The 24158-nt window shown below is 50.9% G+C and overlaps 1 protein-coding gene across 1 annotated transcript in view; it reads right to left on the reverse strand.

Moving 5' to 3' along the window:
• Window positions 1-436: 436 nt before the first annotated feature.
• CGNL1 (cingulin like 1) overlaps window positions 437-24158 on the reverse strand; it is a 96552-nt gene continuing 72830 nt past the window's right edge. The window contains exons 12-18 of the mRNA XM_008706068.2: window positions 20857-21018; window positions 17929-18018; window positions 6350-6433; window positions 5574-5698; window positions 4941-5049; window positions 4478-4641; window positions 437-3503 (exon numbers count right to left, since the gene is read on the reverse strand). Coding sequence (XP_008704290.2) covers window positions 3371-3503; window positions 4478-4641; window positions 4941-5049; window positions 5574-5698; window positions 6350-6433; window positions 17929-18018; window positions 20857-21018 — 867 coding nt within the window. The 3' untranslated portion in view covers window positions 437-3370. The remainder of the gene's footprint in view (window positions 3504-4477; window positions 4642-4940; window positions 5050-5573; window positions 5699-6349; window positions 6434-17928; window positions 18019-20856; window positions 21019-24158) is intronic.

A 24158-nucleotide genomic window follows, 5' to 3' on the forward strand; every position in this document is an offset into this window, starting at 1 on the left:
GTCCCTTTTGTGGAGAAGGAGCCCTTTCCCGCAGAATGGGGACCCTAGTACCCGCTGTCAGCCTGCTATCGATCAAGAGATCATGTGTAAACTCAGATGGTACGAGAACCCATTTTAATTTAGGAACAAGGAATAAACAGGGCGTGTCTGTTTATCCTCAGTTATGAACACACTTCCCATGTTGCCTTTTTCTGCAAAGGGGCAGGCTGCATTTCTCAGAACATCACCGTCTGCAGGCATATTAATTCTCCCAGTGTTTACCCCGGACCCGCGCCCGCCCTTCTAATTTCAGAAACCGGTTCCGGGCATGAAATGCCACCACGTTCCACTTCCTCAAGCAGCCTCCAGCCATGACCTTGGATGTTTCTTGGGAGACACAGAGCCAAGCTCTGGCGAAAACAAGGGAGTCGAAATAATGGCAGAGTCAAGATTCCTGTCGGGTGACACCGTTTATTGAAAAGCAATCCGGCTTTATCCAGTTCACGTACATGGAGGTAGCTGTCTGCAAACGTCTCTTCCCCACGACAAACGGAAGCAATCGAACATCCCCAAAGCCAGAGCGCAGCAGAAGAGCCTCTTGCCTTTGTCAAAGGAGACTCCGAAGCAGGAAAAAAAATTATAAAGATATATGATGATTGTCTCCTCGGCATTGCATCTGGCCACATATCGGTTCATTAAATAAAATATTTCCTTTTCAAGCTAGCTAAAGAAAATATTCTTGAGTGGGGTTAGTTCTTAAAGCAATAAACAGGAAAAAAATGAGTATATAATAAAATCGAAGAATGATAGCATGTCAGAGCTGGAAAGGACCCTGCCTTGCGGTCCTCATTTATTCCAGACCATCTTGGGCTCTGAGAGCCCACGCCCAATCAAGGTCACCCCTGTCAAGGTCACTGGGGCAAGAAGAGTGAGGACTTGAAAACATCTCTCAAGGCCCAGTCAGACGTTTTTCCCACGGCACTACCGCACAGCTTGCCGCCAACGCCACGCCCACGTACCACGATGCCTTTGTTAACATTTACAAATGGCCCATCTTTTACCGTTTAAGGATGCAACCCTTTTGAACAGGGGTCTCTGTTCTCTTTCCATGGGCTCTTTGGCTTTTTGCAGCCAGCCTCATGGCAACCATGAGGAACTGGCCAGAAACAGTGACTTTCTCACAAACCCAAGATAGATACTCACCCCACCCCACCCCAAAGTTCTTGCACCTCTGACCTTCTCCTCTCCCATGTAGTTATGAGGGGGTGGAGGAATTTTTAGGCAGACTTCTTGGCAAATAGCTAATGATAGTGGAAGCAGCAGGGAAATCAGGAATATATTGAGGGTCGGAGAACCCCCTGGGAATTCCAGTGAGTCAGGCTTGTTGTGTCCCCAAAAGGACAGAGGGGCTCCAGGGCTGGGTATGGAAGGGCTCGGCCTCTGTGTCCGTTGGTACGACTATTGTCCTGCACCGCAGGAGGGGATTTGGGTCTGTTTTATTCGCTGCTGTTTTCCCAGTGCCAAGGACTGTGTCTGACACATGGGGGACGCCCACTAAATATTGGCTCAATGAATGAATGGCGAAAGGGAGGACTCTCTCCTCACCTCACATGAGTAAGCAGACGCAAGAAGCACCCCAAGCCAGCAGCGGTGGAGCAGGGCTTGGCTGTCCTGGCCCCAGTGGCCTCACCTGCTGGGGGGGGGGGGTGATGACACCCACCCTTAAAGCAGGCTGATCCCTCTGAATCCTGTTCGGTGGGCTCTGACGTGGGGTAGCGAGGGCACTGAAGCTCCCTGTTCCTCATGGTAACTGTCATGGAGTTCTCAGGTCCATGGGTTTCCCATCTCTTGGGACACCTGGGGACACTGCCGACCCAACTGAACACGACCTGTGTATACACACGTCCTACGTGGTTCTCTCCCTACTGAGCTGCCTCGTCTACACCCTGGCCCTGACCTGTGGGGGCCCAGCTGTGACTGGACTTGGCCTCCGAGCATACCCGGGACCGGTCACAGCGGGAGGTGACACCAGGAAGGCCAGGAGGGATACTGTAAGACTGCAAGTGCCCCATTCCACGCTCCCTGTAATGCTGCCCCAGCAACGTGGCCTCGCCACAGACCTCACCCAATCCCGGTTACTTGGTGCCTGGTGCCGGCACACGTCCCTCTGTCCCCAGGAAGCAAGGAGGAGCCTTCCAGTCTCCACAGACACACCTCCCGTCGGGCTTTCCCCCCCTTGCTTTCCTGACATAAACTCAAGATCTGGCTCCATCTGCCCCTCGTCTATACATGCCCCCGCTTTCGCGAACTTCCCTCTCTTCCTTCCTCCCCACACCCACACGCGCCTGCTCACCTCCTCTCCTCCCTCTCCCCATGACCTTCCTGGACACCGCCCACTCTTCCTCACACCCTCCCACTCCCCACCCAGCAACCACCGGCCAGAGGAGGCTACTTGGAGGCCTGACGTGGGAGGAGGGAGGAAAGGACCAATAAGAAATGACAGGAGGACCCCACCCCTCCAGAAACCACGTCATTTGTCAAAAACCTTACTTCTGAGTCTCCCCACCCCAACTGCGGAAAAGAAATTGCAGTTGGTGACTGGGAATTGGTGTCACCACGGTTCAGAATTACATCAACATTCTAGATAAAACGACTAAGCAGGGCCACAGACACCCGTGACCTTCTGACTTTCTCTCCCTCCCTAAGTTGTTCACCAAGACCACTTGCGTTTCTCTTCTCGGGATTAATTGTCCCCTATCACCACGGTTCCTTTTATCCAACTCTGATGTCCGAAGTAGCTTGTACCCTACCCTCTCTCTCATCTCTGTGTCTTAACACTTAAAACCTAGTAGCTCCATGTTTTAAAAAAATAGTAAGACAGATGAGTGGAGTTTACAAACAAGCCGCCCTACGGAGCTTCTGTAAGATTCCACAGTGGAACAGCCGCAGCCCAGGAGGACCCAGATTCAAATATGTACAGTCTATACATCGTCTCCTCCCCCGCACAATGGCTATGAAATAACTGTCATTTTGGACCCTTTTCCTTGGCCGGGGAGGGAGGAGGGGGCAGGAGCGCCCCTGAAAAGCGGAGCAGCAGACAGCGGTGCAGAATCGGGGCCTCCTCCTGCCCAATCAGATCCTCCAGGCTCACAGTGAGTGGCGGCTCCTATGCCTCGGGCGACAACATTTAAACTGCTGCCTGTCCGAGCTAGGAGAGGGGCGCCCCCACTCGGAGACCCCAGGAGGAATGCAACCGGGGGGAATCGGCCTGCTCACGGGTCTCGGGTCTCCGCCCGCATGGACGCTGCTTCTCCTGCTCCCTGCTGCGGGCGGCGGGCTGCTGGGCCCTGCGGTATGACGACAGGCCGCCGCCGCAGCCCTGGAAGGGGCCTCAGATCTGGCTGGTGGCGGTGCTGTCCTTGGGGAAGGTGTAACTCAGCGGCGCCTCGTGGAGGCTCCCTCCGTCCGTACTGAGGTCGTCATCATCCGTGTCGTCCAGCACCTTGCTCGGCAGCTTCTTAAGCCTGCTGAAACAACAGGGGGCATGTGTCCCGGCCCTGGGCTGCAGCGTGTCTCTGATCAGGGGTGAAGGAAGGGTCTGGGGTTCCTGTCTCTCCACCCCACTGGCGAGCACAGAAGCCCATGACCCGGTCTGCACCCGACAGTTCCTACGGCAACAGGGGGCAAACCGCCCGTGGGCGGCTGGTGTCGCCAGGGAGGGCTGGGCAGGGCTGGGACAAGTTCAGTGGTCCTGATCTTTCCTTCCGCCTCAAGCTACGGTGTATCTCGTCAGGGTGCCGTTATTGATCCCGTCTTGATTAAAAACGCTGATATCTTCTTTACCGTGGGTTGTTTGCATTTAGTTTTTATAATATCACATTAATTCTCTATCTTGATTACTGAGAGTTTTGGTGCCCCCTTAAATGGTGCACCCTAATGCCAGCCCCGGGACCAGGCTCCTGACGGGCCCTATTCAGAGGATTCTCAACGGGCTGGCGTCTTCTGTCCATTTACAAGAGAGCCACCTAAGCTGCCAGCATAGTCGCCAGCCTCCGAGAGAGGCTCAGCTCTGTGGGTGAGCCTAATCTCACCCTGCACCCCAGTGACCCTGGGGCAGGGAAAGTGACCCCCACACCCCAGGCCCCTTCCGATCATGGCAGGGGAGCTTTAGAGGCAGCTCTCTCCTGAGACCAGGCCCAAGATCGGCTAGTCTTTATGAGGCCTCCTGCTCTGAGCCTCAGTTTCCCCTTACAGACAAGAGCGATGAAATCTGCCCGTCTGACAGCAGAGGGTTGGGATGACACACGTGAGATCCTACTGAGCTCGTGGGGTGACCAAAGTGGACGTGGCCGCTCTCGACTCGCGGATGGGATAACCCCGAGAGGCGACGACAAGGAACTGGCATCAGACACCAGCAGCGAGACTGCCCTGAGAGCGTCGGGCTCCCCTCGGATGTCAGGGGGATCAGAGTCCCCGCGGGGCCGCCACCCTCGCCCACCTGAGGTCCTTCTTCATGGCGTTGAGCTGTCCCTGCAGCTGCTCGTTCACATCCATCTGCTCCTCCAGCTCCCTCTGCAGCTTCTTTTTAGAACTTTCTAGTCTGTCGATCTCCTCCTCCGCCTCCTCCACTTGTCGCTTCATGGCTTTCAAGCGCAAGCTCAGCTGCATGGGGAGAGAGGGCAGGCTGAGGGGCTGGTCGCCCTGCCCAGCGGCGAGGGAGAAGAGCCCAGCAGAGAGGAGCCAGCGGTCTAGCCGCCATCCCCCCAGGCGACCAAGAGGCGGCAAAGGGAGCAAGCGGCCTCAGCTCAGGGGCTGAGGTGGCCGAACCCCTGCCGAGGTAGGCAAGGAAGGCCCCGTTGCTCTACGACGTACCGGGGACAGGGGAAGACAGGGCTCGGTGTCTACGACTCCATCCCCCCCGCCTGGGGCGGAAAATCCCACCTGAGAACGAGGGTCCTCACCTGGTCCTTCTGATCAGTCAGCGACAGGTGCTCGTCGTCCACTTGCATCACCAGCTCCTTCACCTTCCGCTCCAGCCGGCGGTTGCTGAGCTGCAGGCTGGCCCGGTCCCTGGAAGGGCAGGGGGAACAGAACCGAGGAGCCTCTCATGCAGCCCCACGGAAGGCCCTGGCTGTGGAGGAAAGGGCTGTGATCTCGGAGCTAGTTGCAGAGAATCTGCTGGAAAGGAGTGCGGCCCTCTGACCCCAAGTGCCTTCCACCCACCGTGGGGGTCCTGCTCGTCTGAGACAGCACTGGCCCTCTGCTCCAGTACCTCTGGCCCCCGGGGCAGAGTGAGCCCTCTGCCTCTGAGCCAGCTCAAACTCAGTAGCTGATGAGGCGGCCGGGCTTACCGAGGGTGGAAAGGAGCAGCCGGCCCAGTGCGGACGCTGTGGGCTCAGGCGTGGGGGTCCTGCACGATAGTCCGCCGGCCATAGTTCAGCCCGGCTACCTTCCCCAGTCCTTATTGGCGTGGCTCTTGCCTTTCTCGTCTATTGTTCTTGCTCTACCTTCCTCACAGGAAGGCTCATGAGGACAGGAAGAGACACAATGGGAACTCGCTCTGTAGTGTGACCACCACTGCTGGCCGGGCTCACCTCTCCTCGCTCTCCAGACGGTCCTCCAGCTCAGCGATCCTGGCCTCCATCTGCACCACCAGCCCCTCTTTGCTGGACCTGTAAGAGCCTTCCAGGTGGATAATCCGGCTCTTTAAGTCCTTGTTCTAGAATCAGACAGGGATGCTGTGAGGGGATGTCTGCCACGCTCTCTGCACAGGGTAGAGGACGGGGTGGGGCCAGCTCATGGTCAGCAACTGCAATGACCCTGTCCTCCACACAGGATGCATGGCCCCGGGGGACCGGGGGAAGCAGGCATGCCTCCAGGGAAAGGGCTTGCACTCAGCTCCGGGCAGGCTAAGAGAAGAGAGTCTACCACATTCCCTCAGGACCCCAAGTGAAATCTTTGGCCGTCATAGGACTCCTGGATGTCAGGCAAACAGGCGTGGCCTTGTGTTTGTATAAACCTATGGGGGAGGTGGGGATGGCAGGAGAAACAGGCTCCTTCGCCAACATCATATATGATATTCAGTGAAGAATTTACATGAATAGCATTCCAATAAGTCTGATGGCAACTCATGTCTCTTTTTCATTCCCTTTACATCAGAATTTAGCCCTCTTAGGATCTAAAAGACGCCACCCACAATTCTTCCTACCCCAGCTGCTCAACCTCCAAGCAGATTTAATGTTATTGGGAAAACCGCTCTGGAAAAGGCCTTCAGAACACCTCCACCCTCAGGTGAGTTAGGCCCCAGAGTTCTTGGGGTGCCATGCAAAGGAGACCCCGCTGAGGGGGTCTAATCCAAGCCCAGCCTCACCTGCCTCTCGAGGGAAATCTTGTCACACTCCAAGTCCTGCTTGACAGCTCTCTCCTGCAGAAGCTCACTCCGCATCTGCTCCAGCTGCACCAAGGAGAACAAAGCCCGGCAGTTAGAGGGGCGGTCTCTGTGTCCTTCGCGCTGACATGGTCCGCGGGTACCGAATTCCAACCACCACGCCAGCTTCTCTTCATCATGTCGTCTCCTCTTGCGGGCAGGAGCCGTTTCTTAGACACGCTTGGTTTCGTGATGATTGCAAAGACAACAATACAAACGACAGGAATGGTCGTAGCAAACCCTGCTGTTATGGGCTGAATGGTGGCCCCCCAAAAAGATACACTGAAGTCCTGACCCCTAGTACCTAAGATATGACCTTACTTGGAAATAGGGTTTTTACAGACAAGCTCAAATGAGGTCGTTAGGGTGGGCCCTAATCCAATATGACTGGTGGCCTTATTAAAAAGGAGAAATTTGGAATGCAGGGACAGACATGCACCCAGGAAAGACAGCCACGTGAAGAGAGACACAGAGAGAACGCCGCCACGTGAGGTCAGAGGGTTGGAGGGAGGCATCTATCATCAGGGAATGCCAAAGAGCCAGAAAGCTGCCAGAAGCCCGGAAGAAGCAACAGAGAATTCTCCCACAGGTCCAAGGGGAGCATGGCTCTGCTGACACTGAGTTCATTTCCGTTGTTGGAGGCCACCCCATTGGTGGCACTTTGTTACAGCAGCTCCAGAAAATGTATTCACCTTCTTAGCACTCCACAGGCACTGTTACGTCCCCACAACAACCCCAGGAAGTAGGTAATCCCGTCTCTGCGGAGGGCACTGCGGCTGGAGAAGCTCGTGACCTTGCGTGGTGGCCAACCATCCCGGCCAGCCCGGCCAGCTCGGAGGATGTTGTCAGGGCACAGAGCTTCCGATGCTAACACTGAGCGTCCAGGCCAACGGGGAAGAGTCAGTGATCTGACATGCCCCAGAGCTACAGAACCAGTAAGAGCGGGGAAGCTAGCGCTCCTCTGAGCTCCTGACAGCCGGTGACAAGTTCAAACTTTGGAAAAGCCTTCTACACTTAGCCTATCTCGGACACTGCTAGATTTCTCCCTTCGTGTGCCAGAAACAAGTCAGCAAGAACACTGGGTAGCTCCAGGTGACCTGGCGAAGGCTAAACGTTACTGAGGATCTTGTCTATGTTAATAGGAAATGAGTCTAGCAGAGCAGTACCCGGAAAGAAATCCCATGGCCTGCCTCTGTTCCCCAATCCCCAGCGGGCTTTCAGCAGCTGTGACAGGAGCCCCAGACCCTGTTCCCAGGACTCTCCAGCAGAGGGCAGCCCGAAGAAGCCGGGAGAACCGACGGGGTGAACCAATAAAATAACACCACCCCTTCCTTCATAGGGTGGGGGTTCAGCCTGGGTAAGAGGTGCACCCACGAGTGTCCCTGGATGCCTGGGGTGCACCTGTAACAGTCTCACCGGCCTCATCTCCACCTGCATTTTCACCACCTGCACAAGCACCTGAGTAAGGGAAAAGCCCACCCCTCCCCCACCCTCTGCCTGGAAGGGGGGTGGTGCAGATAATAAGAAAATAAGAGGAAACATGACCCTGCTGGGCCAGGCTTGCATCTGCTCCCATCTCCCACTGTCCCTGCCATGGTGCAGGCACGGAAGGACAAGCAGTGTGGTGTGGCCCAGAGTGGGTGACAGGGAGTGCTGAGGAAGGAGGCTGGTGATGGGCAGGGTCTGGACCCGGAGGAGGCTGGGACTCTGCCCACAGGTAAGGGAGTACCTGGGTGGCCAAAACAAAAAACGCTCACATTTTTGCATTTCTGACCGGCAGGCTTGTAAGTCAGGGGGATTCAGAATTCTATAGCAGGGGACACTGACGCCTGGGGTGGTGATTGATACATGTGACCAGAGACAGCAGGACTAGAACCCAGACCAAGCCTACTCACAGTCCACTACGCCGCCTGCCCTGGCTCTCTGGACCAACTTGGTGCAAAGGCTTGACACGGATGTAGGGTTCAAATACAGCAGTCATGTAAAAACCAAGACATGGGAAGAAGGCAATCTCCTTAGGGCACCTTGTACGCAGCAGGGGAAAAATGCCAGCAATGCTAAGGGTCAGCACTAAGGGCAGAGCACGCAGAATTCCACCTGAGGCCTGGCTCCTACCCTGCCTGGCCCCAGAGCCCTCGAGAATCACCTGTTACAAAGGTGCTGGAATATTCCTGTACCTGCCATGTGAGTCCTAAGTCCACAGCTAAGGAATGCAGGCTCACAGCCCCGCTCCAAGCATAGCCTCTAAACCGGCCGAGGCACCACACGGAGCGTGGAGGACGTCAGCACGCTGGGCCACGGGACTGCCATGTGCCTCGCGGGGGAGAGTGTGCTGTTCACGCCCCAGGGGCAGAGGCCAGGCCTTCACCGAGAATACGGTTAAACTGTCACTGGGATGGGAAGTCATGACATAGCCGGGCAGTGGTCTGGCTTCTCCTCTGGCTCGGAGTTCACTTGTGCGTGACCTCAGCCACCTCACCTCTGGGATGCAGACTTGTTTCTAACTCGAGGCGCTTGAATGAGACAGCCTGCGAAGGCCCTTCGAGGTGGCCGATCACACGGTGAAAGCACATTCTGGTAGGTGCTGTGTGGCTCTTCCCTTGAGGAAGCCAGCGGCAGTTACCTGCCCCTGCCCCCATCCTCCAGCTGGAGTAGCCGCCCCATCTCTCCAGACACCGAGGGGTGTCCCTGGAAAGGACATGCACGTACTTGCGTGCTAGGGCACAGCTGGTCTTGGAATGACAGGATGGGTGCGTTCCTTCGTTCCGACGACGTTATCAGCCCTAGGACACTGACAAAGACCAGCATAGGACCTGCTCTCATTGTAGCCTCATGGGGGACAAACAAATAAGTCCTGTACGTGTGGCACATGGCAGTGGTCACAGCACAAGCATAGAGGGCCAGGGAAAGGGCCCCTCAGCTGTGACCCACCTGAGAGGCCAGGCTCAGGCCGGGTAGAGAAAGCGGCGGGAGAGGGAACACAGCTTCCCAGACCAGGGCCTCCGGTGAGTCAGAGTCGGAGGTAAGCAAGAGGACGGGGTGCTGAAGGAACTGAATGGACTGGACTAGACATGCAGGGGCAGGGGACAGGCAGGTTAAGAGAGAGGGGACAGGGAGCAGTTCCACAGCTATTATTACACGGTGACAAGAGCGAGTTTGGATTGCACTTACTAAGGGAAGTCTTGAGCATTTTTACAATGCTGTTCATTTGGTCCTCAGCCCCCGGAGGAGGTGGGTCCTGTACCAGCCCCATCAACCCCTAGAGTCCAGGAGAGGCTGCAGACAGGCGCAGAGACCAAGTGGCACCAGCTGAAGCCACGGGCTTGATGAGCTCCCCAGGACAACTGTATGAAGAATGAAGAGGCCACAGAGCTGTGCCCTGGGGAGCACCCCTCCCGCCCCCGCCGATCTCCCATTAGGGGAGACTGGGACGAAACCAGGACACCGCCCTGTCCCATAAGCCAAGAAGGGTGAGGACTGAGGAAGGTCAGGCAGAAGGGAAACTGGGGAAAAGCACCTGAGCTGGAGAAGAAGTCGGCTCTGGAGGGCTCAGCAGAGAGGGGAAGCCTAGCCCAGAAACTGGGGAGGTGCCAGGCGCGAAGAGGTGGGTAACCGCCTCTCCTAGAACTCCAGCGGTGAGGAGATGGCCCCAAAGAGGGTTGTAATAGAGGCACCTGTTAACAGGTGGGGGTGAGCATCATGGAGAAGGGGAAGTTACAGACGCTGGACAGTTAACGAGAAGGGAGTTGGACAAGGAGACTGACCATGTATGGGGAGAAACAGGCTGCAGACCCAGTGCTGGGAGCAGCATGGAGTGGGAGAGAACTTTCTGAGCCTCTGAGAGAGAGAGCATAATGCAGGACTTAGGGGAGGCAGGCTCCTGTAGCTCAGAGGCATGGGAGGGAGGGAGGGACGGTAGGGAGTGAAAGGAAATTATTTCTCCAAAGGTGGGGGACAGGAAGAACAGTGAGCTTGTAGAGAGAGAAAGAAATTTAGAAATTTAGTTGCTGTGAGGCATTAGGCTGAAAAATACCAAAAGACAATAAGAGGCCAGCAGAGTGGAGGCAAGGGTGTGGTTGGAGCTGTATACAGCATCTGCTTTTAGGGGGCTGGGTGGTGGTTTCTGCAGCTGTGCTCCAGGCCTGAGGACCGAGGAGGGAAACATCAAGAATCAAAAGCTCCTGGTGACATACCTGGGGCGACTGCGAGTGTCCTGGGGATGTCTGGGCCCATCAGTCCTCCTGCCACCCTCTGAGGCAGATGCTATCACCTCATTTCCCAAGTGGGAGGTTCAGGAATGTTGGAAGCAGCTTTGGAATTCTAACCCAGGCTTTCTGGCTGAAAATCATTCACTCCTTTACTCCCTCTCGGCAAACGTGGAAGACCCAGGTCTCCCAATGAAGGGCAAATTGTACAAGGAGACAGCGTTCTGGAGGGGATTTCCACAGTGGAGTGGAGTGGGGCAGACAAGCTCTGGGGAGGAATTCAAGGACCACCAAGGGGCCGTGCAGCGCTGGGCCCAGACTGGAAGTTCAGGAAAATCCCTGTGACTCAAAGCAGGCAGCCAGTGGCCCACGTCTTACTTCCTTGGTGCCACTGATTGGAAAATCTGGGTCCTGCTAGGAACGGGGCCTCCCAGCGCAGAGGAGGACTCAGGGGGGCAGCATCCCAGAGGTCTCCTCAGGTTCAAGACCTCCCTGGAGGGATGTCTGGGGGGCTCAGTCGGTTAAGCATCTGCCTTCAGCTCAGGTCATGATCTCAGGGTCCTGGGATCGAGTCCTACATCGGGCTCCTTGCTCAGGAGTCCTGCATCGGGCTCCTTGGTTTCCTCTCCCTCTGCCTGCCACTCCCACTGCTTGTGCTCTCTCTCTCTCTGTCAAATACATAAAATCTTAAAAAACAAACAAACAAAAAAACCAAAAAAACCCCTCATTGTTTAAAAAAAAAGAAATCTCCCTGGAGAGCCCCAGGCAAATAGTGATGCTCCAACCCCCCCCCCAAAACCAAACCAAACCAAACCAAAAGTCATTATTTATACTCCCCTACATCCCCTCGAAAGATGGCTATTAAAATAGAATTGCAAAATAAATCAGAGCGAAGAACAGGAAGGAACAAATGTGCAACCATAACACTGAACAGTTACTGTGACTGGGCCGTCCATTCTTCCCGACTCTTTCGCAAACCAGGCGTTTTAGCAAGCGTGAGAGGCTTCCTTCAATGCTCCAAAAACGACAGCCTGACAGAAAACTCCAAAATAAATCCACTGCACAGAGCCTCATGCAAGGAAAATCATGTGAAGTGACAGACGATGCTCCCAACGCTGGCTTTTACCGTAAACCGGAAGAGTTTTAGCTCGGCTCAATACAGTGATCCCGAGGGCCGGCCCAATGACCTGAGAAAATTCCAGACCAGATCCTTCCTATCCTGAGCCCACACCGGCAGGAGAGGGGAGGGGAGGGGAGGGGAGGGGAGGAGGGGGGGAAGCGAGAGGAGGGAAGAGCCTCTGGCTTGGCCAGCTTCCTCCTGGGGACCAGAGAAGGAAATCTGAGGCTGGGAAAGCATTTCTTTATATAAGCTTAGTGCTTTACATGCTGTTTACCCTTCAACTATACTAAATAGACCGAACAAAAACTTTCCAGTCAAATTAAAACCAGAACGGGAGCTGAAGGCAACAGTTTATCACAGCTGGATTGACGGAATGCTAAACCTCGAGCATTTTGATCGGAAATAACAGTATCAGATTCCAGTGGGTTTATGTCAGAGGCACCCATGACCTCAGCCAGCTCTCAGGATTAGAAGCAGCTGCCTTCCGGGTTAATGAGAAGCCAAAGATATTTATGATCACTAATAACAATATTTCACCCCATCACCTGTGTTTACCATTGGGTGGTAGGGGGCCTTGGGACCTACACTCCTGGCTGGTATCAAAAATACCAGGAAGATCCTCAATCATAAGAGAGGAAAACTGTAATTAACCAACTATACACATTGGTTTGTTTTTTGTTTTGTTTTGATTTTTTTAGATTTTATTTATTTATTGGACAGAGAGAGACACAGCGAGAGAGGGAACACCAGCAGGGGGAGTGGGAGAGGGAGAAGCAGGCTTCCCGCCGAGCAGGGAGCCCGATGCAGCTCGATCCCAGGACCCTGGGATTATGACCTGAGCTGAAGGCAGACGCTTAAGGACCGAGCCACCCAGGCGCCCTTACACATTGGCTTTTAAGCCGCCCCTACAATCATAGCCAGTTCAGAGACTGGATCATTTCAATTAAAAGAAAAGACAAGACACCCCATTTTGATTTTTCAGTCACGGACTGCAAAGGAGCCTTATCTCCCAGTACCGTATCCTGCTGGATGCATCACCCTGGTGTGGACTGGGAGCAGATGTGAGCCAGCCACCTGGGAGCAGTTCCAAAAACGAATGCAGAGGTCCACAAGTTTATCCACTGGGATTTATTCTGTAGTTGCCAAGGCAACAGGGAAGCCTTACTCAGCCCCTGGAAAGACCATAAAGCCACCCAAAGCTTTGGAGCTGGTATTTTTCCTCTTGTCTGCCAGCTGCCTACATCCAAAGAATCATCTTTCCCCTGGGCTGGGTGATCTCAGCTTCCACGGCCAAGAAGACCCCTCTCCATTGAGGCCCAGCCCAACTGTTAACTGTTCATACTCAACCACAGGCAACAACACACCAGTGCCCAGTGAACGAGAACATCAGCCTGCAGGACGCGAGTAAAACACACCAACGCCGAGCCTCTCTTTTACTATGTAAATCCTGGACTCACTGGACAGTCGAGAGAAGATCATAAATCTTTATCCGTATTAACACCATGGCCTTATTTTTAACCCGGGAATAGAGGCCCCAAATGTATTTGGGGAGGTCTTTACTAGTTTTAAGTCTGATGCTGGAATGATGGGGACAGGTGGGAGGCAGTAGGCTCTGGAGTCAAGTTCTGGCTCCGCCTCCAAGCTTCGGGACCCTAGGTGGTCGTTTACAAACCTGAAAACAATGACACAAGCCTGCACAGCAGGGGACATGGCTCCCAGCACTTAGCAAATCCTCAGTAAAGACAGCAAGTGTAAATGGAGACAAGGTTTTGGAGGAAGGAGAGAAAAAAGGATTTCTCTGGATTTAAAGAGACCAAAGCCAGTGAAATACCCACTATTTAAATCAATTTTCCTTCAGTTAACAAGTCAGAAAACTTCCTGCATCAGGTGAAACCATAATTGGGTGAGAAAACAAATACTCCTCACCTCTGTTTCACAGAATAAGACATGATTTTATCAAGTCTAAATTTATCCCTTCTCCTTTATGTTAGCCAGATGAGGAGATAAAATTCAAGCATCCAAAAAGTTTGAAAAAAATTTATATTAGGATTTCCTGAACTCATCAGTCTGAAAAATTACATCCTGAGCATGTGCGGAAAAGAACGGCTGGGAACTCACAAATGATGTGCCCAGCATTTACTGAGTGTCAAATGTATGCACAAGAAGGGGGAAAAAAACATACAAAGAATAGGGTGTTTGATTGCATAACTGTCTTTTCTATTCTCTGTCCCCGGCAACAGCCCCGTTGAGCTTCCTCCTGGTCTCCAGTTCTGCTGTCCTTACTCCCAACCCCACCACATTCATCTTCCAAAAATACTGTGTATGCTTCACTGTCTGCTCCACAGCCTTCAATGGCTCCCCACTGCCTTCAGGATAGGGTCCATTCAACACCTTCAACCTGCCTCTCCAAACTTATCTCCTATTATTCCCTTATGGAAACCAGAAACCTGATCAAGTCACAGTAGTCTGTTCATTGTCCCCCCAAACACTGTAAATACCCTAATTCACACTATCCATTCTGTCTAGGATTCCCTTCCCACACCTTGGTTTGTCTAAATCTAACCCTTTCTTCAAAACTAGCTCCAGGTTCACCTTCCTCTAGGAACACCCACCGTCACCCTTGCTATGATGGCCTTTCCTTCGTGAGCTGCCTGAATCCTGCACTTGGCATTGAGTATCTGTTGCTTTTTCTTATTAATTATCCATTTTGGGGGGCATCCTCCATCTCTTCAAACAGAGCACTCAAGGACAGGGACCGCTTTGGATTATTTCTGCAGCCTCACCACAATGCTATCTGTGCACACAGTAGGTATCCATCACAGCTTACGAGCTCCAGTCGAGAGAACCTTGGTTGGGGGGTCAGGAGATCTAAGGCCAGCTCTGCAACTGACTACCTGTGTGAGCCGGACAGATGGGCGGTTGGGGCGGGGGGGGAGTTGGGCCTCAGATCTCTTGTGCACTGCACAAGAAATCTGGGGAGAGGAACTCGGAGGTCTTTGCCAGATCTAAGAGTCTGTGAAAGGGCTGGCCATTTGCTCACATTGCTGGAAAACCTTTTTTTCCCCCTAGCTTTTCCACCTAAGCCCGGCCACTAAGACTAGGGAAAAAACGAGAGATGTTTGGGGAAAGTAAAATTCAGAAGAGGTGCTTATAAGAATGCAGAGTTTAAGTAAGAGCTGTAGCCTTTTTTCTTTTCAATTTAAAGAGAGCAAGAGCCAAAAAGTCTAACTCCCCACGCCTTCCCGTTTCAGTGCCTGGAAGCCGTTTGCTGAACGTCAGGGGCTGATACCAGACAGGAGCCATTTCCTGTTCCTCAGGGTATGTCCCTGTTACAGAGGCATCACAGGTCAGTGTTTAAGGCAGGAGAGAAGAAGGGGCCTTAGGTTTGGAAGTTTCCCCTTTCTTTGATTCTGGAAGGAAGGCAGCCGGCACACGGCCCTAAAGGTTAACCTAAGTGGATTGAAATTAGAGGCAAAAAAGAAGTCTCAGCTTGACCTCAGCATTGAATAAGAATTAAATGCTGGGGCGCCTGGGTGGCTCAGTTGTTAGGCGTCTGCCTTCGGCTCAGGTTGTGATCCCAGGGTCCTGGGATGGAGCCCCACATCAGGCTCCCTGCTCCACTGGGAGCCTGCTTCTTCCTCTCCACTCCCCCTGCTTGTGTTCCCTCTCTTGCTGGCTGTCTCTCTCTCTGTCAAATAAATAAATAAAATCTTAAAAAAAAAAAAGAATTAAATGCTGTCCTGTGAGGCAGGTATTTGGTCAACCCAGTTCTCTACGCTACCCTTTCTCATACAAATCCTGAGGGGGCAAAGGCCAGAAGAGAAGCCTCCCCTCAGGAGTTTTGTTTTATTGTCATTTTAGCAATTCCTGTGTCAAGGTGAACACGACACTCTGTTCCTCCACTATGACGGGCACCAGGCTTCACCCCCCAACCCACCACCTCAGGGAGGGCAAGGACAAGAAAGGAAATAGAAGGAGAAAACCGAATGAACAGGGCAAACAGGCTAAGTCCCTAAGGGGGACTCAGACACTTGTCAGAGCAGGTCAGTGCTGGAATTTGAAAAGAGTCGTACTTTCCCAGACATTAGAGACTGTGCTCAGAGAGCCTGGGACCTTCCTGGAACTCCATGGGCCTGGCTCAGGTGTCAGGCCTGGGACTCGAAAATCCATGCTCTTTCCAATAGACCAAGTTCACTCCCTTAACCTCCTCCCTGGGCTTACTTCAAGTTCTGGCTCAAAGTATCTTCAACCTCGGCCATATCTCGGAGAGCAGTTCTAGGCCTCATGTGCTCAGGTGAAAGGAGGGATCGAGTGATCAGTTTTCTTCAGGTTGGGCCATCAGCTGAGCCACGGGAGGCAACTACTTTCTGTTTCGGTGTGTCTGTGTTTTGGTTTTGGTGTAAAACATGGGGCCGGGGAGTCTGTTCTGCCTGCCTGGTTATCGACAGGATGATACACTTCGCCCCCGTTCCTCCCTGCCTAAGTCCCGAGCAGCATTAGCAAAACAAATTCACGGCTACTTCTGTTATCACGAATGCTTAGCAGATCCTGAAATCCCCCATGGCACTGTAGGGGCTCGGCCACACGGGCAGAAACGCATCACCAAGCAGCTTTTATACCAAGGAAAGAACCTAACAAAATGCAGACTTTAGTACCAATGTACAAGGGCTCAAGTGTCAAGGTTGGGCAATCCATCCGGACTTGACGGTTTCATGGACGTCTTTCCCTAAGCTTCTGCAGCTCCGGCTGGCTGGGCTGCCCCTGCCTTGAGCGGGACGCTACGAGCACAGCACTGGAACATGCAGAAGGAACTGAACCTGAGCTCAGGGAAGAGAGGAGGGAGCCCCGGATTGGAATTTCTGCACTCTCAGAAGCAAAACAGCATGACTGTCTTACTTGTTTGGAAAGAACCTGTCAGTAGGGAAACAATGGCTGATGGAAAAGAAGCCAGTGATTCCCCTTCAACTTTGAAGAGAGGCTACCATCTTGGAATGGCATTGTCCCCAAGCATTACAGAATCGCCAGTGCTTGGTTGTCCTGAGGTGGGGGAAAGGGGGCGCACGCGCCAAAGTGGAAGACTAACCAAAGGAAAGAGCTTGTTTGGATAAAGAAGATTTTGCCCAAATTAACTTGCATTTCAGATTTTTAATTTTAATCCTTTATGCAGATAAAATTTCCTCGTTTGTACTCAGCATCATCCAAGGCTTTTAGGTTTTGTTTGCATTGTTTATTTAAGAAAGTGCCCAAAGCAAATCAAGAGGTGAAGCGCTTTCTAAAGTCTATGTATGGTTTCTCTGGTACCATTTTTCAGAAGCCCCGCGTGCAACTAAGTTGTCATTGAAAGTACATCCCTTCAGAGCTTTCTACAGGTATCTACAGGTATCATGGAAATGAAAGGCTGAGATCAGTGAATATAGGTTCTTTTCAAAACTGCCACTGCGTATTCTGAATCCTGTCCCATAATGTTTCCACATGTGATCTGTCAACTGGTTTGGGCGAGGCAGCCAGTTAAAGGGACCACTGCTTTCCAGTGACCGGACTCCCTATCCCCAGGACAGAACTCAGCCGCTCTCAACTTTTTTTTAATTAAAAAATGGAAGCAACATTCCAAAACCTTCGGATTACATGAGTGTCATTTGGGAAATCAGTTCTATTATCTACAGTGTGAGGACAACCAGCACTGCCCTTGGCTGCCTCCCAGTGTTGCCGTACAGATCAAGGGTAAGTGGAATTCCTCACTTTGAAAACTGCAGGAAACATTCACTTGGAAGAGGCTGTACTGCACCGTCAATGCCTCATAGGTGTCTGTATTGCTCTTTGGCTTGTAAAGTTCTTAAAGGAAAAGTCTGCACCATGCCCGCCACTTTCCGTGGCACTACCACAGTACCAGCTACCCAATTTCACACAGTTGCTTGTTGGACTCAGGATTCTTAGGACTCTGCTCTAAAAGCGCTTTGCCTATTACGGCTGATGGACTGTTACCCATAACCACTCTGGAAACTAGCACTTTGCATGCTTTATGTTACATATTACACCTCCCTCTTCGTGGCTTAGTATGGTGAGCACTACCCAGCCCTCCATCATTTCTATAATGCAAGAACTTTTCTTCCGTCCTTTAGCCGAATCCTTGGGTTTCACCTCTCACATTTCCTTTTCCATGAAGGATGATCCATTCATCATTCAACTACAGACAATACCTGTTCCCTGCTCCGAGTGATCCTCTCAGACAGCAAATCCGAGTTATTTCTTTCTTCTTCCAGTTCCATCTCCAGCTGAGACACCTTGTCCTAAGAAAGAAGGAAGACACAAACACAGCCCTGTTGAACTCGCACTGACCCAAGTGGAGTGCAAGGACGGCTCTGGGGAAGGCAAACCTCGAAGGCAGGTCAGAGCTGAGTATCACTAGAGTTTGGGGAAATGATGCATGTCCTTCTCATATTGCCTGAAAAACCGTGTTGTGTTGCTTTCATAATGTAAGATGTAATTGCGCATTTTAAAAATACGTGAAAGGAGAAAAAATATGACCCTAAACCCTAACATAAGCCCTAAGGATATTTTAGCCTGTTTCCTTCATATCTTTTTCCCCCTTATGAATCAGTAACTTTACAAAGACCTACCTAAGCCTAAGGTCCCTAAGTTACCTGTTAAAAGACAATGTGGGAGCTCAGATATCCTCCAAGACACATTTCTCTAAAAACTCCAAGCTTTGGACAACGCTTTCCCTCCCTCCTGCTCAGAGTTTCCAAGAGCCTTGCAGGAGTAAAGGCCACGACGTACTATTGCCCCCACCTGTTTTTCTAGGGCACCTCATACACTTCATGCATTATGCAGTCAGTCCCAAATCTGCATCCGAGGAACACAGAGACAGTGGTGGCCCAGTCATTACAGAAGAATTGTCATTTCTGTCTTCCTTGCTGGCTCCTCATTTGACACCATTGAGTGCTCGGAGAAAAGCATGTCAAAGTAGCTGTGTGTATGAAAAAAGAGGCTTCTAACACCAACCACCCTACCTAGAAATAGGGGCTTGTGAGGTCTGTGCACAAGTTTCTCCTGTCACTAGCCAGTGTGTCAGAAATCTGGGTTAACTCAGCACCACACTTGCTAAAAACCAAAAGGCATCATGAGATTTGAAACCTGAGTCTGCAGCATCTGTAGGTAAACACTGTCCCTGAAATTGTCAGAGTGGGCTGACAAGCTACGGACTTCCTCATGTGAACAAGTACATGTCTGTGAATGCCTTCCCCGCTGGTGAACGAAATCTACAGGGAACCCCAAAAGCTCTCTCCCGTGAGCTGAGAGGCTCAAAGACCAACTTGGAACCGAGCGCCCGGTTCTGCACCGACCCTCCTATGTTCAGTGGTCCCTGAGGTCTCCGAGGCCAGTTCCGCTCTTGGCAGAAATCACCGAGGGTCCACAAGTGCTGCGTTTCCATAAAACAGCCACCTGAGTTCCTGAGTTTACAGAAAATGCCTGTTGTTGAGAGAGCTCTCGAGTCCTGAGAATTAATTTGTTAAGTGCTAGTGAAGGAACAGGCAAGATATTCGTCACAGCAGGATAGTCCGGCCGGCTGCCTCTGAGCGGAGGAAACACTCGTCCAGCGAGCTGCTCAGTGGTAGGGCCTTGAGAGCTATTCATTCAGTCATTAATGGAGAAATACCTAAAAGAGTGCTCAGGGGCAAGTGAAGCCCAGCCATGTCACTGCTTCCAGACTTTGAGCTGGCAAAAGGAAATGTTCTAGAATGTTCTAGAAGATGACAACCCAATGTTTAGCGAAAAGCACCTCCTCACAGGGCTCTCTCTCTTCCTGTCTAAAATCTGTACTATTCAGAACCCACCGGGAGCATTCAGGGGCCCAGGTCAGGGGTCAGTATACCAAAGGTTCTCACGCCGCTGCCTGACACGGCTTTAGCTCGCTTTGAACCAGATTGTTTGGTCCTTGAAAAATCACTTCCTAGTTAACTGGGTTGACCTTAGCTTGCCTTAAAATGACCCCCTCTAATGAGGTCAGAAGCAGGACAATAGCAAAATACACAGCAGTCCTACAAAAGAACAATAAAACTGCAACCAGGTTATTCTAAAGGGGCCCATCTAATAAAATCTTTAATGTTGAAACATCCCTCCCTAGATGGCAATTGCTACTAAGTCCCCTGGAGGTTTTAAAAGTTATTTTTATTTATTTGCAAAACTGAATCAGAAATTCCATTGATTTTAAATTCAAACCATCTCTCCCTGTCCTCGAGCACTGTCTTTTTTCAAAACCTTGACAATTTTAACTTCTCCCATAGGTCTAGGGCTGATTCTCTCCCTCTCCAAATTCCACTGGGATGGGGGTGTGTGTGTGTTTGGGGGGTGTTCTGATTTAGGGCTGGTTTTGTTCTTGAGGATTATTCTTTTTTATAAGCTCAGGTGGACTGATGTTAAGATTCCTCCTGTTCTGCTCAGTAGCTTGTGCATGTTTCGATTGTATTACCTGATTTACATTTTTCTACCATGCTGTGTTTTCATCCTGGGAACAGGTCACCCCCAGCTGGTGACCCCAGCAAGCACGTTCTGACATACTGTCTTAGACTATGGATATATGGTGTATCCAAAAATAAATTGAGCCACAGTTTGCTGTGAGCTTTGGCAAATCTGGATCATCTATCAGGAAAAAAAGGGCCAGAGTCAGGAGACAGGAATGGAGCGTGTCGTGTGACAAATGAGGCCTGGGTGTCCCCAGGAGTTAGGTGGTGTGGGTCCAAGGCACAGCTCAGCCCCTCTCTAGATTTGCAGCCATCTCGTCTCCTCTGCAGAAGGAGCATGTCCCAAAGCAACCAACAGAAAATGCACTGTCTACGTGCCCATATGTAAAATCACCTGGCCTCTGTGGGGATCTGTTTTGCTTCCTCGTCAAGACAATGAGGGCACTGTGCTAAACCGTTTCCATCATTCCTTTTGTCCTAAGAGTCTACAAACTACCAGCTTCTTCCTCAAATCAAGAAATGCCTTACTAATATCTGGCTGTTCCAGAGAAAAAAAACTGAAGGCATCCCAAAGGCTTAGGTGTGCACACCTAAGAAAGGTCACTTCTGTGTCCCGTGCTCGTCCTGCACGGGCCCCAGCTCACACTCGCACGGCCTACAGACCTCCATCTGCTTGACGAGTCGGCTTCGGTCATCTTTGAGGTGACTCTTGGCCTCCAGCTCGTACTCCAGGTCCTTCAGCGTCTGCTCCAGAAGCTGCCTTTTTGTAAGCGCTTCATCCTGAGCTCTCTGGTAGTCTCGTAACTCCTCCTCCATCAGGCGCATCTAGAGGGAGGAGCGGGCGGTTACCTGGGTGCCTCAGGAGACCATCTGGACAGACAGCGCAGAGGCTGACCCCAAAGATGATCACGGGGATGCCCACATACTGCAGACCAGAAGACCCTGAGCCAGTTCCAGCTCCTTCTGGGCCTCCGTTTCCTCTCCTATAAAAAGAAGCAGCTTCGTAGCTACAGGTAGCAACCCAATGGGTTATAAATTCAATTCAGTAGATGTCGGCCAGCATTTTGAAATTTAATAGAACAGAAAATATCAGAGTACGAGCAGATGTTGTTTTGTGAAACCTTTGGACTAGACACTCCTACATTTGTATGACGTATATATTACTGGGTTGTGATGGGATATGTAGTTCCTACTATACGGGTCATGGCCAAACACACTCGAAAGCCACCAAACGAGGTAAAGTGCTTCCCACGGTGCAATTTATTACCCACCTGCACCAGCATCATCTCCATGGAGGGTCAAAATGAGGGGGAAATAAAAATGAAATTAATGACCCCAGAACAACCCGGAAGCACAAAATCTAATAATATAAACATGCATATTAGGTGAAACCGTCTGCTCTCTAGAACAAAATCGTCCAGCAGTTGTCATAATTTACAGTGTTTTTTTCATCCACCAGGTGGCACTGAACTAACAGCTTTGAAGAAAGTGCAACAAAGAGGATACACAAGGGGTTGTTGTCCCTGTTCTCTGCTTCTCTGGAATCTCCCAGAGGGGACCAGCCACCTCAGGACACCGTAGGTGTTCCTCAAACATGTGTGTGGATTGATTCAGTGAAGACCAAGACTATCTGTTTTGTTTCCAACTTCCTTCCCTCTTGGAGCTGGTACAGGATATCGAGTGAAGGCACAGCCGTGGGAATAACTAACAACACCAGGGGTTTAGCTCCTTCAGAGAGTATGTGACAGTGAGTGGCGAACTCCATTCGAGAATAGCATCCTTTGGGGTTATTTTCACAGAGAAGTTGGGGAAGCCTCAAAGATAGTCTTGTGCGGTTAGGCTAGTTTCAGGAGCCCGGTGGGAAGACTTTAGGAAATGGGTTCCTCTCATGGAGGCTGACAGGAACCCCTGACCTTTCTATGAGAACAGCACAGCCTTGAAGAAGACTTCTCCAGATAAAGACCTTCGTCTGGTGTGGTGGTAACTGAGACCCTCCTAACATCTTGCAAGGGCTCTGTCAAAAACAGGACTCAATGAGGCCGTGCCCCAGACAACACGGATGGTGTCTGGGATCACAAGCGCTACGATCCACACTAGTGCTCCCTTTAAGGACTCAGAACTGCCCTTCGCAAAGCGGGGTTCACACAATAAAGCAACAGCGACCCCCGAGTCTTCATTCTCTGGATATAACCTTCCTCAGAATCTCCCTGGCTCCACACTGAAGGCAAAACACATCAAATGTTTACTTCTTTTAAAGCAAAGAAGGCCGTGCTTTGCCCCTGAGGATAGACCCCTGCCCCTTCTATGTTAATGGACAGCTTTCTCTCAGCTCAACCAAAACACGGGGTTGGGAGCCGTGAACAGAGGTGAGCTTGAGTTTTTCAAGGACCCAGGGTGACCCTGGCTTGTCAATTCACTTTTGTTTTCAACAACTCCACTGACTTCCATAGCTTGACGCAGGGCGGTATCTGCCAGCACTTTCCTTCCAGAATCATGAGGTGTCTGTTTCTGCCATTCAGATGGAAACTCTGTCTCACAGGGCTGCACCACTGAGAAAAATCCTAGGAAGGGCCATCTTTGTTTTCATCGTAAGGGATTTTTTTTTGAATGACTGCCCTTTTATAAATGATCCTGGTCTCCTTCTGGCCTTAACTAATCTCTCTGGGTCTCAGTTTCCTCATCGAACTAGAGGATCTCTGAAGTTCCTTCCGATCCAAAGATTCTAGCAAATAATAACCATTACACAGAAAGCAACAGGAAGCACTTTGCGGGAGTCATCGTGACACTGAGATTTTTCTGAAATCAAAGCAGCACACCATGTGTTTGTTGGCGGTCTGGCAAATACCCGAATCTCCCCTCCCATTTGCCGTAGAAATGCAAATGACTTTCTTTTAATGCCAGAGAGAACTGTGATGTCACTATGCTAATTTCAGTTATTGGGACCCTGCATCTTCTGTTCCTGCAGCAGAGGGGACCTGTTATCAGGATCCTTTCAGAAATGTTCTATAAGTCTGTAATAAATACCCATTGTTCTTTCACACAGTTCCAGCACTGACTCATGGGCGACATTTCTTTGATCATCAAAGATATTAAGTTTGTTTTTTAAAGAAAAACTTGTTTTCCTGTGGAATCCTGACGCTCTTGGCACTGCTTATGAAGAAAACCAGGCCTTGGACTCTAAAAAAAAACCTTAATATTGGTGTCCAGGATATACAAACCCTCGGCTCTCTAGCCTCATGCGTTATCTCGTTTCATTATTAAATCATCATTATTTGGTGTATTTTAAAGAGATAAAAACAGATGCTCAGAAAATTGGGGTAAGTTGATCAAGGTCATCCAGCCGGCAAGAGGCAAAACGAGAAATCAGCATACACTGTACTTGTGTTTTAGAGCCTTCAGCTTTCCATTAAAATAATCAAAAACATGCCTTTATTTTTCTCAGCTCTTTACAAGTCAAGACTGAAGGGAGCTAGCGTTTGAGTTACTTTGCTCTACTATTCCTAAATATAAAACTAAAAATATGTTTTAATAATTTCAGTACTCATAAATTCCTGAAGATTTCTTTTTGTCTCCATTGTCATTGTTCTGAAGCTTGAGTCCACCACACCTGTTCTAATAAAAGTCAACATTTTATAAATGAATGTCAAAAAGCAATTGTTTACTATAATCCACGTTCTAGGGTCAAAGTAAAACACTAACACGCACGAATCATTAGGACACAGCTGGGTATACCAGTGGTGCTCCCTAAATGGCAGCAAAACATTTTAGGCAGAAACTCTTGGATTAACCGAGAAAATGGTCGCTTTGAAGTTGTATCAATTTCACCCCAGAGGCCCTGGGACTTTGCGTCTTAGAACGCCATTTGAGCCATGGGACCATCCTAAGGTTAACACGGAAGAATCAAGCCCAAATGCTGTCTTCTGACGCACACCGTACCCTGAGTCTCTCCTAGAAGAGCTGCGAAG

The sequence above is a fragment of the Ursus maritimus genome, unplaced genomic scaffold, assembly GCF_017311325.1.
Source record: "Ursus maritimus isolate PB19 unplaced genomic scaffold, ASM1731132v1 scaffold_35, whole genome shotgun sequence".
Taxonomy (NCBI): domain Eukaryota; kingdom Metazoa; phylum Chordata; class Mammalia; order Carnivora; family Ursidae; genus Ursus; species Ursus maritimus.